The sequence below is a fragment of the Carettochelys insculpta genome, chromosome 3, assembly GCF_033958435.1.
Source record: "Carettochelys insculpta isolate YL-2023 chromosome 3, ASM3395843v1, whole genome shotgun sequence".
Taxonomy (NCBI): Eukaryota; Metazoa; Chordata; order Testudines; family Carettochelyidae; genus Carettochelys; species Carettochelys insculpta.
This window is the reverse complement of record NC_134139.1, coordinates 2,397,927-2,413,993: the sequence shown is the minus strand read 5'-3', so window position 1 is coordinate 2,413,993 and position 16,067 is coordinate 2,397,927. Positions and strand designations below refer to the sequence as shown.

General features: G+C 43.8%; 1 protein-coding gene across 1 annotated transcript in view; it reads left to right on the top strand.

Annotated features, from left to right (window-relative positions):
- The window catches only part of BUB1 (BUB1 mitotic checkpoint serine/threonine kinase), a 46,473-nt gene extending 30,955 nt beyond the window's left edge, over positions 1 to 15,518 (top strand). Inside the window, exons 19-25 of the mRNA XM_074989213.1 lie at positions 3,165 to 3,305; positions 5,935 to 6,050; positions 11,132 to 11,293; positions 11,515 to 11,672; positions 11,757 to 11,934; positions 12,450 to 12,556; positions 15,247 to 15,518. Coding sequence (XP_074845314.1) covers positions 3,165 to 3,305; positions 5,935 to 6,050; positions 11,132 to 11,293; positions 11,515 to 11,672; positions 11,757 to 11,934; positions 12,450 to 12,556; positions 15,247 to 15,442 — 1,058 coding nt within the window. The 3' untranslated portion in view covers positions 15,443 to 15,518. The remainder of the gene's footprint in view (positions 1 to 3,164; positions 3,306 to 5,934; positions 6,051 to 11,131; positions 11,294 to 11,514; positions 11,673 to 11,756; positions 11,935 to 12,449; positions 12,557 to 15,246) is intronic.
- The last annotated feature ends 549 nt before the right edge of the window (positions 15,519 to 16,067 follow it).

The following is a 16,067-nucleotide window of genomic DNA, read 5'->3' as shown; positions in this document are numbered from 1 at the left end:
GTAGCCATGCAGCTATGCAAGCAAGGGGTGCAGCTGTTCCTGTACCTGGATGACTGGTTGGTCAAGGGTCGTTCTTGAGACCAGATGCTTCAGCATGTACAACTAATTTGACGAACGTTTATAAACCTTGGTCTCTTGATCAGTGTGGTAAAGTCCATATTGCTCCCATCTTAGCTGATAGTTTGTAGGAGTCCAGCTGGATGCCAAGAGTGCCAGGGCATTCTTGCCAGTCAACAGGTTTCAAACCATGTGGGTTGTTATCCATGACATCTTGTCAGTTCCCAACACAACAGTCAGATGTTGCCTGTGCCTGCTATGTTGGATGGCTGCATGCACCTTTTGTGATTCAGCATGCCAGTTTGAGAATGCGCCCCCTGCAACCGTGGCTGTTGGAGTATTGCCCTGTAAGAGACAGTTTAGACTTGGTGTTTACAGTGCCACCTCAGACTCTATTGACCCTACAATAGTGGTTGGACAAGCAGACCAACCACAGGAGTCCCTTTCACACACGCACGTGCGTGCACACACACATCAGCAGCCCTCCATTTCCTACTAGCAGGCACTTTGGACCGGGGGTTTGGGAGCTCACTTGGGTGTAACACTTGGGTCAGCTCCAAACACAAGCTATATGGAGTGATTCAGACTTTCAACTCCATATAAATATGAGGGAGCTCAGGGCCATCAGATTTGTGAGAGAGACCTTCAGGGCCAATCTGATGGGACTTGCATGTCAGTTGGCACAACACGACGGCAAGGTATTATGTGAACGAATGGTGGGGGTAGGCGGGTGTATGCTCTTTTCTGCTGTGTGATGAAGCCATGGTGCTCTGGGAATTCTGCATACAGCACAGCATCCTGTTTCAGGCCCATTACCTGCTGGGGTGCACAACTTGCTAGTGAACCAGCTCAGCGCGTCCTTTATGGATCACGACTGGTCACTCCACCCGGAGGTCGTTCAATCCATTTTCTAGAAGTGGGGCCATCCCCAAGTAGATCTGTTTGCCTCCCACCTCAAACTGAAATTTAGGGCATTTCTTCTTTCTTACTGCAATCAGTCTCTGGGGTCCTGGGTGGACACCTTTGTTGTTCCCTGGTCAGGCCTGCTCATGTATGCGTTCCCTCCAATTCCACTAGTCCACAGGTTCCTCCTTGAGATTCAGTCAGACAGGGCATTGATAAACTTGGTGATGCTGGCATGTGCATGCCAGCACTGGTACTCTACCCTCCTGCACCTGTCAATGCACCCGCAACAGTTGACACAACAAGGAGGGAAAGTCCAGCATCCCAGTCTCCAGGTGCTGCACCTCATGGTGTGGCTGCTCCGTGGCTGAGATATGGAGCTGGCCTGTTTGGATCCCACAAAGGAAGTGTTGTTAGATGGTAGAAAGCCCTCTATGAGAGTAGCTTATGTGGCTAAGTGGAAAAGGTTCTCAGTGTGGGTGACCCACAGAGGGCACTCTCCCTCACAGGCCCCCATCCCGCTAATTTTAGACTACCTGTTGAGCTTAGTATAGGAGGGTCTCTCCCTCTCCTCAGCCGTCGTGCACCTGGCAGCTATTTCAGCCTTCCAGCCGGGACACACAACACCTTCTGTTCTCAGACCTGATAGTCAAAAGGTTTCTGAAGGGTTTAGAAAGAATCAAATGCCAGGTTTGAGCACCCCTGCCCCCGTGCAGCAAGGGAGGTTTAGATTGGTCCTTAGGAAAAACTTTCTGTCGGGTGGTTAAACACTACAATAAGTTACCTAGGGAGGTTGTAGAATCTCCATCACTGGAGATATTTAAGAGCAGGTTAGACAGGCACCTATTGGGGTTGATCTAGATGGTCTTTGGTCCTGCCAAGAAGGCAGGAAACTGGGCTCGATGACCTCCTGAGGTCCCTTCCGGTTCTAGTGTTCTATGATTCTATGTGGTTTCTCGATTTGGTGTTAGCCAAGCTCATGGGGCCCCCTTTCAAGCACTTGGCTTCCTGTTCCCTGCCGTTTGAGTTACACGACAACGGTTTTGGTGGCAATAACCTCCAGCCAGAAGGGTATCTGAGCCATGAGCACTTTCAGTGGATCCTAGGTATACAGTGTTTCATGCGGCTAAGTTTAGACTGAGGCCTCACCCCTCATTTTTACCGAAGGTGGTGTCGTCTCTGTTTCCTGTTAATCAGGACATTACCGGTATTTTACCCAAAACCTCATACCTCTGCGAGGGACCAATGCTTACATACCTTGGATGTAAGAAGGTCACTAGCTTTCTATATGGATGGGACTAGGCCCTTTAGATGGGTGAAGCAACTGTTTAGTGGCAGTAGCTGACAGGATGAAAGACTTCTGGTCTCTTACCAGCGGATTTCCTCCTGGATAGTAATTTGCGTCAAGGGGTTATAAGCTCCCAGGGGTCTTCTGATCAAGGCTCACTCCACTAGAGTGCAGGTGTCCTCTGTGGCACATTTGGTGCAGGTGCCTATCCAGGACATCTGCAGGGCATCCACCTGGTCCTCAAGTCACACGTTTACAGCCCACTATGCATTGATACAGTGGAGGACGTTGCCATAGGCAGAGCCATCCTACATTCCCTTCAGGCTCCAATCCTGCCTTCTAGACAGTTGCCTGTATTCACCCAACTTGGAATGCACATGAGCAATCACTCGAAGACGGTTACCTGTTCTGTAACTGGTGTTCTTCGAAATGTGTTGCTCGTGTCCATTCCAAAACCCACCCGTTTTCCCTACTGTTGGAGTAGTCAGCAAGAAGGAACTGAGTGGGGAGTTGGTTGGGTGGTTCATATGTCGGTTGCCATATCCACACCACTCCAGGGGGCCCCACACCAACCCTATGGCTACTGGCTAGGGCCAAATGCTTCCAATGACTGGGCATGCGCCAGTGCACACCCAGCTTGGAATGGACATGAGCAACACATCTCAAAGAACACCATTGCAGAACTAGTAACTGTCTCCTTCGCTTTATTAATGCCTGTGTTTTCAAGTAACAATAGCTTTTGTATGTTTGTTAAACTCTTTCACTCAGCTAAATCATCAAAGCTGAGACGTGCATAAGGGTTCATGATAGGATAATCTGTTGTGCCTGCTTATCATTAGATTGTGGATGTGTTCCTCTATTTACTCACGTTTTACATACAGCCTACAATTTCTCTCTCTCTCTCCCTTCCATTAAGTCATTGTTGAAAATCCTTGGGACAAAGACTTAATTCACAGACTTCTGTCAAGGCTACCTAAACCACTGAGTACCTACACTAATACCTTTGAATGGAAATCCAGTCTTCCTGCTATCAAACTGAAAACTGAACTAACACTGGGTAAGAACTGCCATTTTGACATATTGATTACACTTTGTCTGAAAATTGCTTTAGATAAACTGTGAAGTAGAAAAATTCCTAAATTCTTCTACATTTACTCAGAAAACCTGCCAAAAATGACTCCCAGATTGTTTGTTTGTTTAAAAATAACGGAATTTAGGGTTCAATACTGGGACCATTTAAAAGTTGTATTTGGGTATTGCCTGCTTCTGAGAGGGAACCACTAAAATACTTAACCTGGAAATCCAAGGCTTGTATGAAACCATAGTCGTATTTCAACTTAGATGTGGTATGTTGTCGTAATTACAGCATAGCTGCATGACTTAAATATTAGTGTTCCTGCTAATAGAGTATACGTTAGATTGAGTAGTCACTTGCAGCTCTAGGCAAACAGATACCACTAGTTTGGTCAACCTAATAACCCACTCTACATAACCACTTGTCATTTGAAAGTGTATTATGTCTACTTTAAGATGAGGTCTGAGGTAGACTGTCAAATGATGCTGTTATCATAGAAGCATGGATAAACAATCACACCAGTATGTCAAAATTACCACTTTGAAACGTTTGTGTGTTTTGTTAGTTTAATGACTATTATTTGAAGACCTTAAAAGTGGATTTTTTGATGCAGCTATGTCACTGTAAATGAGTGTAGATTTTTTGTTTCTTTGGGGTAAGCTTTAAGGGACTTGTTCTTATACACTGTAACTTCCCTCCTAAAGTATATTGTTAGAATTATTATTCTGTGTGGTGGGGTTCCAGAGGTATAACTTGGAGCTGGTGTACTGCTGTTCCCCTTAATTCTCCAGCATGGTGATAGACAGCAAACCCTTTTCTCACTGTTATCACTCAGTACAACAGCATGTGGAGCCCCATACCCAGTTTAGATTGCATGAAAGCTTCTTCAGCCACTCATGAATTGCACAGATAAAGGCACCAGCAAATTCCCCAAGACCCAATCTGGCACCCCAGAACTGTACTGTCTTGCCCTAGTCAGAAAGATCAGCGTAAGCTTGTTATCCAGTCCACCTCTTGGTGGCTATGTCTACACCTACAGCAATCTGTTGACAGAAGTCACTTTTGGAAGAGATCTCCTGACAAAACTTCTGTTGACAGATTAACTCCACACAGCAAAGTGGATTGCTCTGTTGAGCTGCTCTGTCAACAGAGCAGCCAGACTGGCCAGCCACTTTCTCTGCAGAATAGGTGTCAGAAAGAACCCTTACGTACAGCTGGCAAGTGCTTCATGTTTCCTGCCCACTCTGAGGCTTGCCTACCTCATTGAGGGACAGCATAACTACTGAAGGGCTCAGATGCTTTCTGTGAGTTTGTGCTTTCCAGATAGCCATGATGCCAGAGCAGCCCCCAGGGGGCTTGCATGGGCTGTACACACAGGTGCTGCATCTTCTGCTGCACCTCATCCCGGCTGCTCTCCTCTTCCTCTGGGGGAATGAGCCTAGCATTGGTTTCAAGGGGTGCATGCTGTGGCTGCCGCACAGGCCCACCTGCACTTGCCCCCTCAAGTGCTCAGGTGGGTCTGGAGGAAACTACCAGTTCCAACTGGTGGGGCAGTGAGATGACCATCAGTAGCTCTAGAATTTCAGAATGAGAAATGGCACATTCCTGGGGCTCTGTACCTTTCTTGCCTCCTTCAATAATTAGTACTGCACACACGAGCAGTCACAAATTAAAACCTTCTACCAGACCACAGTGTACATTTTAAAAAAAAAAAAAAAAAAAAAAAAAAAAAAAAGGCTGTAAGTGGAGAGGCACCCTATAAAGTATTCATTTACACTTACGTCTGACCACTTAGATGGTACAAACTGAGAGCACAATCTACTGCTATTGGTGCACAACTTTCCGTGTGAGACTGATCTGGTTAGCAAGGTTCAACTGAAAATATGGATAATTATTGTAATCATTTGTGAGATACTTCAACAATTAAGAATGTGCTATGTGAAAATACATTGGTATATTGCAAAATGCTGCTATTTGCCATTTTTTTTGCCCCCATGTTAAATAACTGCATAATTTTCTGTGAGGGAAAAATACCTGCCCATGCAGTTTTAAAAACAAAACAAAACTTTTAATACGTTGTCATTTGATAGCTTTGACCAGTATATCACCTTAAAGTGTTGAAATTAAACTGTAAAAACTATAGACATAGTGACCTTGCTGTGTTGCTGGAACCGTGGAAAAAATGGAATTATTCAGCATACTACTCTTTTAGCACTCTTACAGCATCCCTTGACAGTGCCACATCATCCCTCCTCTGAACATACATAAAATAAGCTCGCAACAGGTGTGTGTATGATGGATACACTAAAATCCAAACTTATGACCCTTTGTGGAGAAAATTGCCACATGCCTATTAAAAAGTATTATTGTTATTGCAACAAGAGTGTCACATGGCTTCTGAAGTTTTAAACTCATTTCTGTTGCGCAGCATGAAGGTGCATTGAGAACTACAGTAAGGTATTTGTAACACACCAAAGCAGCAAGCTACAGTGCTGCTGGAATGTGCTTGGCCAATTCATTCTGTCTAGAGAGCTTTGCTGAAAAGGAAACTTGTAAATAACAGAACTCATCAATCTATTGTATCTTTCATCTCCTTCTCAAACTGTCATAGGTCCTAAATCATTCCATGTGGATTGCTTACTTGGAGAAGGGGCTTTTGCATATGTCTATCAGGCTTCTGTCCTGGACACACCCAATCCTAAAAATAACCAGAAAGTAATACTAAAGGTAAGTGGTTTTGGTTCTGAATGGCTTGTCATATAACTTTGAGAGCTGGCTTTCTCTGAGGTCCCTTAGTAGTCTGAGATGTGAAACTAAGTGGATTTCTTAAAGCGATTGACTAATAAATTGACTCTCTGATTTCAGCCATTTCTTATGTCTTTCTCCACAAAGCAGAAGAGCCTTCCAATACCTGCTATTTTTTCCTACTTAATATACTTCGGTTCCAATCAAAAAGATTGAGAGCTGACTTGATAAGCTAAAAGGACTGAATTCTTGTAATTTGTTATAAGGCATTTTTTTCCAGCCCTTGAATATTTTGCGGAAGAGGGGGATCTTTTCTTTGTATCCTCTACTTCAAAGAATAAGAAAACCAAGGTTTTAAAATGCAGGGTTTTTTTTAACCTGACAGTGGTTTTAGTACATAAATACCTTGGTTCCATTATTTACTACAGACTGGGAACTGTGTTCAGTGTTTGTATTAGCCTCCTCTGTGGCGGTTTGTCACAAATTGCAGATTGAAGCAAGAGATGTACTGCCTAGATTAGGCTTAAATGCCATTTCTGGTCTTTTATTTTAAATCAATTTATAGATAAATTAGAGCTTCTAACCACGTGAGCAATCATTGCTGTGAGCTGAATGGTTGGAGCATGTTTTCAAAAAATCAGTCAGTCATAGTTTTTTTTGTTTGTTTGTTTTTTTTAAGGCCAGACATTTCCTTTAGATTGCTCTCTTGCATATCACAGTCTACCAATGCCAACAGGGAGAGAATGGAAGAACTAACATGCACCAAGGACGTGCAGTGGCAGGGAACTGATCTGTAGTGTTAAATCTCTGCAAGGTGGAAGTAGCCTGAGCAAATACTCTTTTTCAAGTATCACCCTTATGGATGCCCCACTATAGGTATGTCTGCATTCTTTCACTGCTGACCAGAGAACTTTTGGTAGTGGTGTTCGTTCGTCCTGGTGCTCTGCCATGAAGCTAACCAGTGCTGTGCAGCAAACTCTTGGCAGTTTCTTCCCAGCCATACCTAGCTAGAGGCAGAACTTACCTCTCTCAGCCAGTTGTTAACTTCCTTAGAATTAGCTACCTTTTGGAATGTCCCTTTCTTTTCTTATCTCCTTTTTTTTTTTTTTCTTTGTTATTTATTGGGGTGGGGAGAACCTTTTTTGTACTTTGTTCTTTGTTCCCCTGTATGGGGACTCCCCTGTGTAGTATGGTATGTCCAAAGTACAGTTAGTGGTAATAGTGACCATGCATCAGCAGGAAGAAGGGTATTCGGTTTTACCCCACACAACTACAAAGAGGTTTCCCAAAGGCATAATAAACTTTTTTTTCCTCAACCCCGATGTCATACCCACAATGGGGTCTCTAGCTGGTGTAAAAAGGATTGGCTAGCATGCCATTTGCACCCATGGCCACTTATTCTCTAGCTCACCTTTCCATTGACTTGATGGTGTTCGGGAATGCCATTTTCATGAAGGCTGGGGAGATAGCAGCTCTGAGGGCACATATTCCCTTCCCCCTCCCCGCCCCCAGCTCAAGTGTTCTTCCCTGACAAAGTCGCACTCAGATCTACAGTGAACTCTTTCATATCTAGCAGCCCTGGGACTGGGAGGTTGCCAGATACTCAACTATTCCAGATAACAGAGAGGTAAACCTAGCAATGCATAACACTAAAGAGAAACAAAATTAGATATTGAGGTACAAACAAAAATGTATACAGAGTACTTTATTTACCAACACCACAAGTATTTTATACTGTATTTGCTGTATTTATGTGTATTTATTTTCACTTTATTGTACGTATGGAAAACGTAACTAAAATTTACTTACGGTTAAAATGCTGGTAATTTGAGAGTTCTGGATGATAGAATGCAAAATATGAAAGAGTTTACTGTAATATGAAGTTCATCCCCAAAATAACTTCTGTATTTAACGTGAACCAACTTATTCACCTTTTTGACCTTTTGTCACAAATCCCATCAGAATAATAGGGAAGCCACCCTCCTTTTGGTGTATGAACAGCCTTGGCCTTCAATTTGGACAGCACCAGGGTTTTTAGAAAATCTGAGATTCTTCTCTATTGCAGTGGTCTCTAAAGGTACAGTGAGTTCAACTCAGGCTCTCCAACTTCATTATACGCTTACGAGATTCAAAATTTAGCACCTCCATCCACAGTCCACACACATTCTGTGAGATGGGTCTCCCTGTTCATCGCCGCCTTCAAGGGTATCCCTGTAGCTGAAATCTGCAGAGCAGGTACTTGGGCATCTGCAAAGCTGCTGCTGAACACTGTGCCGTCTTGGAGAATTCTGCTGCAAATGCCAAATTCGACAGCAGGGTTCTACTGTCTGTAACAGAGAAGGCTTCAAAGCTACAGCCTTCAGTGGGGATACTGGCCTAGAATTTCCTACAATGGACCACCTGTAGGGACACTACTCAAAGAATTTGGTGGTTCTTCGAGTGTTTGTTCATGTCTGTTCCAATCAGGTGCATGTGCATTCATGGTAACTGGAAGATTTTTCCTGTAGCAGCATCATCCGTCAGGTCTGCCTGGGCACATCTTCCACCCACCAACCCCTCAGTTCCTTCTTATCTCCTGTGACGGCAGCTGGAATTTCTCACTTGTACTCCAGCAAGTGTTTGTCTGTTTGTTTGGTGTTGGAGTGCTGAGCTGTCTGTTTGAAAGGCCATGTGCTCAGGCTGGCAGTTGGAAGCTTAGCCTTGATTAGGTTTAGGTTTGAAATCTAAACTCTGCATGCTGATTGGCTGAGCGGTAGTCAGAGGGAAGGGTTCTCAGGAAGGCCAGTGCTTTTTAAACCCTGCTGGCAAGTGACCAGGGAGCTTGTGAACAGGGCGGTTGCTAACAGGAGGGAGTTTTGAGAGGGGAGTTTAGAGGGGGAGCTAGTTACTTCTACAGGGGTAAGGGGTGGCAAGATGGTTACGGCAGCGGCGTTCCCAACTGCTGGCTGAAGCTGAGGGACCCGCCGCCCCCAGGGTGCGGCGTGGGCAGCAGGACACAAGTGGGCTTGGGAGAGGGTGGGGGGCGAGACCGAGGGGTGTCGGTGGTGGGCGTGTGGTTTGGGGGCGTGTGGTACGGCTGTGTGGATGGTGGCGCCCATGGAGGCTGGTGGTGGCACGCCCGGCTCAGATGGCCTGGGCTTTCAGGCCCAGTCCTGCAATCCCTGCACACGTGGCCTGCAGCCAGAAGAAGAGTTGGTAGCTTTGGCAGGGACCCAGGGCATGGCTGGGCTGTGAGATCAGCACCTTCCTGGAAGACGTGGGGCTGCAGCAGCATGTGGCCAGGTGTGGAGAGGACGGGGGAAGGGGCACCTAGGGATGATGAGAGCTGATGGGGGACATGGGAGTGGATGGGAGACAAGGAGGTGGGGAGGGGGGAATCTGGGGTTAATGGTAGCTGATGGGAAGCAGAGATGTGGGGAAGTTGTCAGGCCATGGGGAGCTTTGGGGACACATGGTGCCAGGGAGGTGCAAGAGGTAGTGGGATCGTTACCCACATTCTCCATGCCCCACTGCCTTGTGGGTTATCCTGGGGAGGAGCAAGGCTAAGGAAGTAAACCCCGACAGAAAATCCAGAGGGGAATCCTAAGGCGGTTCTGTGCCAACTTGTGGCATTGACCCGGCAACTCCTGCAGCTGAGCTAGTACCAGACATAGAGGTTATTCTCTCCTTTGGACTATATTAGTAAAGCCGAGAGGGGAACACTGGCATCTGGGCAGCCCAGGGTCCCAAAAAATTGCCCAGGCTCGCACCTGGAGAGAGACTCCAGCATCGCTTAACTCCAGCAAGTGCAAAGGCTTAGTATCCTGCTTATAGAGGTAGCTCTACGCCTTCAATCCAACTGAGGATTGGCAAATCCAATGCAGAGCACTTCTTTCTTGCTGTGAAGCATACTGGCGCTGGTGGTGCTTGACCCGGCACGTTGGAGGGAACCCAAGCACTCTGCACAGGCATGGCACAAAACAATTCTGGCAGCTGCCAATTGTCATCCCCAATGCCCCAAAAAACGAAGAGGCAGGAAATAAGACAGTTTGGAAAAAGTGAATAAGGAAAAGTTATTTATTTGCTCCCATAATAAAATAAGTAGGAGTCACCAAATAAAAGAATGAGGAGCAGGTTTGAAAGGAAGTTTTTCATCACACAGTGTACAGTTGGCCTGGGGAACTCCTTGCTAGAGGAGGTTGTGAAGACCAAGATTTTAACAGGGTTCACAAAAGAACTAGATAAATTCATGGAGGTTAGGTCCATCAATGGCTATTAGCCAGGATAGGTGGAAATGGTGTCCCTAGCTTCTGTGTGTCAGAGGTTGGAAATGGATGTTGGAAGAGGGGTCTTTTTCATGATTACTTGTTCTGTTCACTCTCTCTGGCGCATCAGGCGTTGGCTGCTGTCGGAAGACAGGCTACTGGGCTAGATGGACCTTTGGTCTGAACCATTATGGACATTCTTATGTAGTTTTCCTCTTCCTAGACTGTAGTGGCAGGGAGACCCCAGTCTCCCTATCCCATTTTGGGCTGATTTGACTCCTGCCCTGCAAGGGGTCCAATTGAGTGCAGCCCTACTGACTCAGGATCTGACCAGTCCACTCATGGTTAGCATCGGTGTCTTTGTCAGCCTGAGAGCTCAGCCAAGCCTACAATGTTACTTCCCTATGGGTTTTCCACCACCAACCCTCCTTGACCCTAATTCAGAGTCCTTGTCATAACACTGTGGGATAGAAGGAAGTGAGGGTTTGAGAGTGTGGTGCTGGTTAGCCTCATGGCTGAGCATGGGACAGAAAGAGGGGCAACTCATGCACAGGTTGAACAGATGCTGTAACCAAAGCTGGCTGATCAACAGTACAGGGATGCAGACGTATCTGTGGTTGAGTACCTATGGGGAACACATCTCAAAGAACCACTGTTACTGCAAAAGACGAATAACTTCTTTGAATGGCTGTACAACGCATGGTCTAGATAAGAAGAGAAATGCCCAAGCATTCAGGTCACTAATTGTATGGGAAGATTTTTTTTTTTCTTTTTCAGTCTACTAGAGAACCCCATTTCATACAGAGTGTTTGGTTACAGGTGCAGAAGCCTGCAAATCCTTGGGAGTTCTATATAGCATCTCAGCTGATGGAGAGGCTTAAACCAAGTGTGCGGCATCTCTACATCCAGTTTTATTGTGCTCACTTCTTCCAAAATGGGAGTATATTGGTTGGTGAGCTATATAGCTATGGAACTTTACTGGTAAGCTCCTATGACTTGAGGTCTGAAGAGGTGTATATTAAGCTTTTTAGGAATTAAAACACATTACAAAGCATAGGAATCCATTCTTCCTTTTTGCTTTATAAAAATATTTGTGGGCTTATTTTCTAATGTGCTATTTTGCAAATATAGAGTTAAAAATGTTTTGTTATATAGAATTATCTTTTGGTGAGGTAAACATTCTCCTCTCCTTTTGTTCATAGAACACCATAAATATTTACAAAAAGCTTCCTGAAAAAGTAATGCCTCAGGCACTGGTGGTCTATTTTGCTGTGAAAATTCTGCACATGGTGGAAGAGCTCCACAACTGTGGAATCATTCATGGTGATATTAAACCCGATAACTTCATACTTGGAGAAAGGCAAGTATTTCTCTTTAGCACCAAAACTACCAACCTCTTGAATTGGGAGTTTAATAATTGTGGCAACAATTTGCTCAACTGCAGGCTTTTGGATAACGATACCTGTGACATAGACAGTCTCTCTCATGGCCTGACAGTCATTGACTTGGGTCAAAGTATAGACCTGAAACTCTTTCCTGAAGGAACTGCATTTACAGGAAAGTGCGAGACATCTGGATTTCAGTGTATTGAAATGCTGACACAGAAACCATGGAACTACCAGGTATGAGATAATCTGAAAATTTGGGCTCCAATCCACAAAGGTACTTAGGCTCCTAAATCCCAGTTTTAGGTTCACTGAAATCCACAAAACCGTTGCTAAACTCTCTAGGTACCTACACTCGCTCAGCTCCAAGTTTCTGCCTCTGAGCATATACACATCCACCCCATTATAGGCATCAGGATGCCTGTCTCCTGCCTAAACCTTGGAGTGATCCATAAAATATGGGAAGACAGGCAGACAAACATATCTTGTGATCTAGACCAAAAGCATTGGACGTGATTGGGGGTTTCCTGATGGATTATGACCCGTTAAAATCTGGTCACCAGAACTGGTGGTGCTACCACCATCCACCTGAAGTTTTACCAGTCGGTTGAGACACGCATCCGAGCTATGAAAGACCCAGATTGATCCTCTTCCTTCAGGTTGACAGGAAAAAACCTGGATTTCTCACATCCCAGTAATAGTGCTAACCCATTAATCTGGACTTCACGATAGATGCGTCTCTCTTTATTTAGACTGATTACTTTGGAATTGCTGGAACAGTGTACTGCATGCTCTTCGGAACCTACATGAAAGTGAGAAATGAAGATGGCATCTGGAAAACGGAGGGAGTCTTCAGAAGGTTGGTGTGTCTGCACCTTAAGGAGAACTCCTCAGGAGAATCTTTTTTTATAAAACGCAGTTAAAATTACTCTTTGTAGGAAGGCTAGAGAGATTTCCCTTCTGCGTTGTGTCCTGGGGAAGCTGCTAACATACAATTAGCTTTAAAACTGTCTTTAGTTAGCCTCCTGATTCTTTAAAACCCATTGATTTCAGGATGAAGTATAGTGAATTTGTATGTGCACATGCTGCTTGAGAAGGCATTGTACTTGATGAGGGAAGCCATTCTGGTACCATAGAATCATAGAACACCAGACCTGGAAGGGATATCAAGAGGTCATTGAGTCCAGTTCCCTGCCCTCTTGACAGGACAAAACACCATCTAGACCATCCCTGCTAGGTGTCTGTCTAAACTGCTCTTAAATATCTCCAGTGATAAAGATTCCACAACCTTCCTAGGTAATTTATTCCAGTGTTTAACCACCTTGATAGTTAGGAAGTTTTTCCTAATGTCTAATCTAAACCTACCTTGCTGCAGTTTAAGCCATTGCTCCTTGTCCTATCCTCAGAAGCCAAGCAGAACAAATTTTTCCCTCCTCCTTGTAACCCTTTTTGAGGTACTTGAAAACCGCTATCATGTCCCCTGTAAGTCTTCTCTTTTCTAAATTAAACAAGCCCAGTTCTTTCAGTCTTCCCTCATATCTTGTGTTCTCTAGACCTTTAATCATTCTTGTTGCTCTAATATGGACCTGCTCCAATTTCTTCACATCTTTCTTGAAATGTGTTGCCGAGAACTGGACAGAATACTCCAATTGAGGCCTAATGAGCACTGAGTAGAGCCAAAGAATGACTTCTCCGTGTCTTGCTCTAACAATCTTGTTAATGGATCCCAGAATCATGCTTTGGTTTTTTTGCAACAGCATCACACTGACTCATATTTAGCTTGTGGTCCCCTCTGACCCCTAAATTCCTTTCTGCAGTACTCCTTCCTAGTCAGGCGCTTCCCAGTCTATATGTATGAAGCTGATGGTTCCTTCCTAAGTGGACTACTTTGTATTTGTCACTATTAAACTTCATCCTGTTTACCTCATACCATTTCTCCAGTTTGTCCAGATCATTTTGAGTTGAGTCTCTCCTTCAAAGCAGTTGCAGCCCCTCCCATCTTGATGTTTCATCTGCAAACTTGATAAGCATACTCTCTATGCCAATATCTAAATCATTGGTGAAGATATTGAACAGAAGCAGTCCCAAAACTGATCCCTGTGGAACCGCACTTTTTATGCCCTTCCAGCATGACTGTGAACCATTAATAACTATTCTCTGAGAGCGTTCTGACAGCCGGTTATGCACCCACCTTACAGTGGCCCCATCTAAGTTGTATATGCTTAGCTTATTGATAAGATCATGCAAGACTGTCAAATGCCTTAGTAAAGTCTAGGCATACCATATCCACTGCCTCTCCCTTATCTGGAATACTTGTTATCCTGTCAAAAAAATCTGTTAGATTGGTCTGGCATGATTTGTTCTCTGCAAATTCTTGCTGGCTGTTATCACCTTATTTTCTTCCAGATGCTCACAGATGAGCTCCTTAATTATTGGCTTCATTATCTTTCCCAGCACAGAAGTTAAACTGACCAGCCTGTAGTTTCCTGGGTTGTTTGTGTTTGTTTTTTGTTTTTCCCCTTTTTATAGATGGGCACTCTGTTTGCCCTTTTCCAGTCTTCTGGAATCTCTCCCAACTTACAGGACTTTTCAGAGATGATATCTGAAGGCTCAGAAATCTCCTCTATCAGCTTCTTAAGTATTCTAGGGTGCATGTCATCAGGCCCTGGTGACTTGCAGACATCTAATTTTTCTAAGTAACTTTTTGAAATTGTTCTTTTTGTATTTTATCCTCTAAACCTACCCCCTTCGCACTAGCATGCATTATGTTAGGCATTTCTGCATCGGCCTTCTTGGTGAAGACTGAAACAAAGAAGTCATTAAGTGCCTCTGCCATATCCAAGTTTCCTGATACTGTTTCTGCCTTCTCACTGAGTAGTGGGCCAATCCTGTCCTTGGTCTTCCTCTTGCTTCTAACATACTTATAAAATGACTTCTTGTTACCCTTTGTGTCTAGGTAGTTTGAGCTCATTTTGTGCCTTGGCCTTTCTAATCTTGCCCTTGCATAGATGTGGTGTTTGCTTATATAAATCTCTTGTAATTTTATAATTATGAAATAATTATGTAATCACATCATTAATAAGTACGTACTTTTATACATACTTGCTTTTCAGCAGTGGATGTGCCAGATTCCAAAAAGTTAAGGAACCTATACAATAAATAGATTTAGGACGTGACAGCACATTAATCAGCAAGTTTAACTGGCTTCTTTGTAACACATTGCTTAGTTACATTGCATTATTTTGTCTAAGGAATAAGGTCTACAAATATCCCAGGCTATATGTTCCTGGGGGATGAAAATATTGGCCTGCTAAAGAAGTACGTGGAAGAGGACCACAAGGAAATTTATCTGTATAGTCAAGCACCATAACACTTGCACTTGTGCCACTGTACAAGAAAATACACATTTTTATCTCTTACAAGGATTTCTCTAAGAGTCAGTACTCATTTGTTTTCTGTAACTAGAATAATTCACTGTATAGGTCATATTAAATGTATTGAACTGTCCTGTTATGATGATGTCATAAAATGCTTGTTTTCCTCTTACAGGATTCCTAATGCAGAATTGTGGAGTGAGTTCTTCTTCAGCCTCCTGAACATACCAGACTGCTATCACCTTCCATCTTTGGGGGAGTACCGCAAAAAGCTGAGAGACTTGTTCCAAAAGTCATATGCGAAGGATATAAAGTTCCTCCGCAACAGACTTGTGGTATTGCTCACAGAGAACAAACGTTCACGAAAATAACCTTTGAGTTTATTGACTTCTGTTTCTCTTAATATGGAGAGAAGCTTTCTATAAATACTTTTTAAATGTCATGTCTTGTCCAAATATACTTACTTTGCTGTTGGCTTTTGGGTAAACCTTTTGTCCTGGACGACTTGAATATTTGCCTCTGCTGTCATGGAAAAACAACTCTACACAAGCAATATAACTTTTTTTTAAAAACCTAACCTGAATGTTTTTAAAGTTATTTTAGCAGACTTCAGAGTGGGAGACCAGCTTGTTGGGGGGGGGTGGGTCTCATGCAGCAGTGGTAAAACCTCCTTTTGTTTTCAAAAATTTATTTTCTAACGTATGATAGTATCCATGATGATTACCTCGTTTTTTGTGTAGATGATGCTTAAAGATGACAGGTAACTAGACTGAAAGGTGGTAGCTGCTTTGAGCCAATCATGACAACTAGGTTCATGATGGGCAAATGGAGAAAAGGTCCAACTAGTTGATAGTTTCCAAGGCCAGAAAGAACCATTATGATGATTGGTGACCTCCATAACAGAGGCTAGAGAACTGCTTTGACTTGAATAAATTGTTTCCTACTTGGAAGCGCTTTTAAATCATCTGTACCAAGGTTGTAATATCTGTTTGAAAG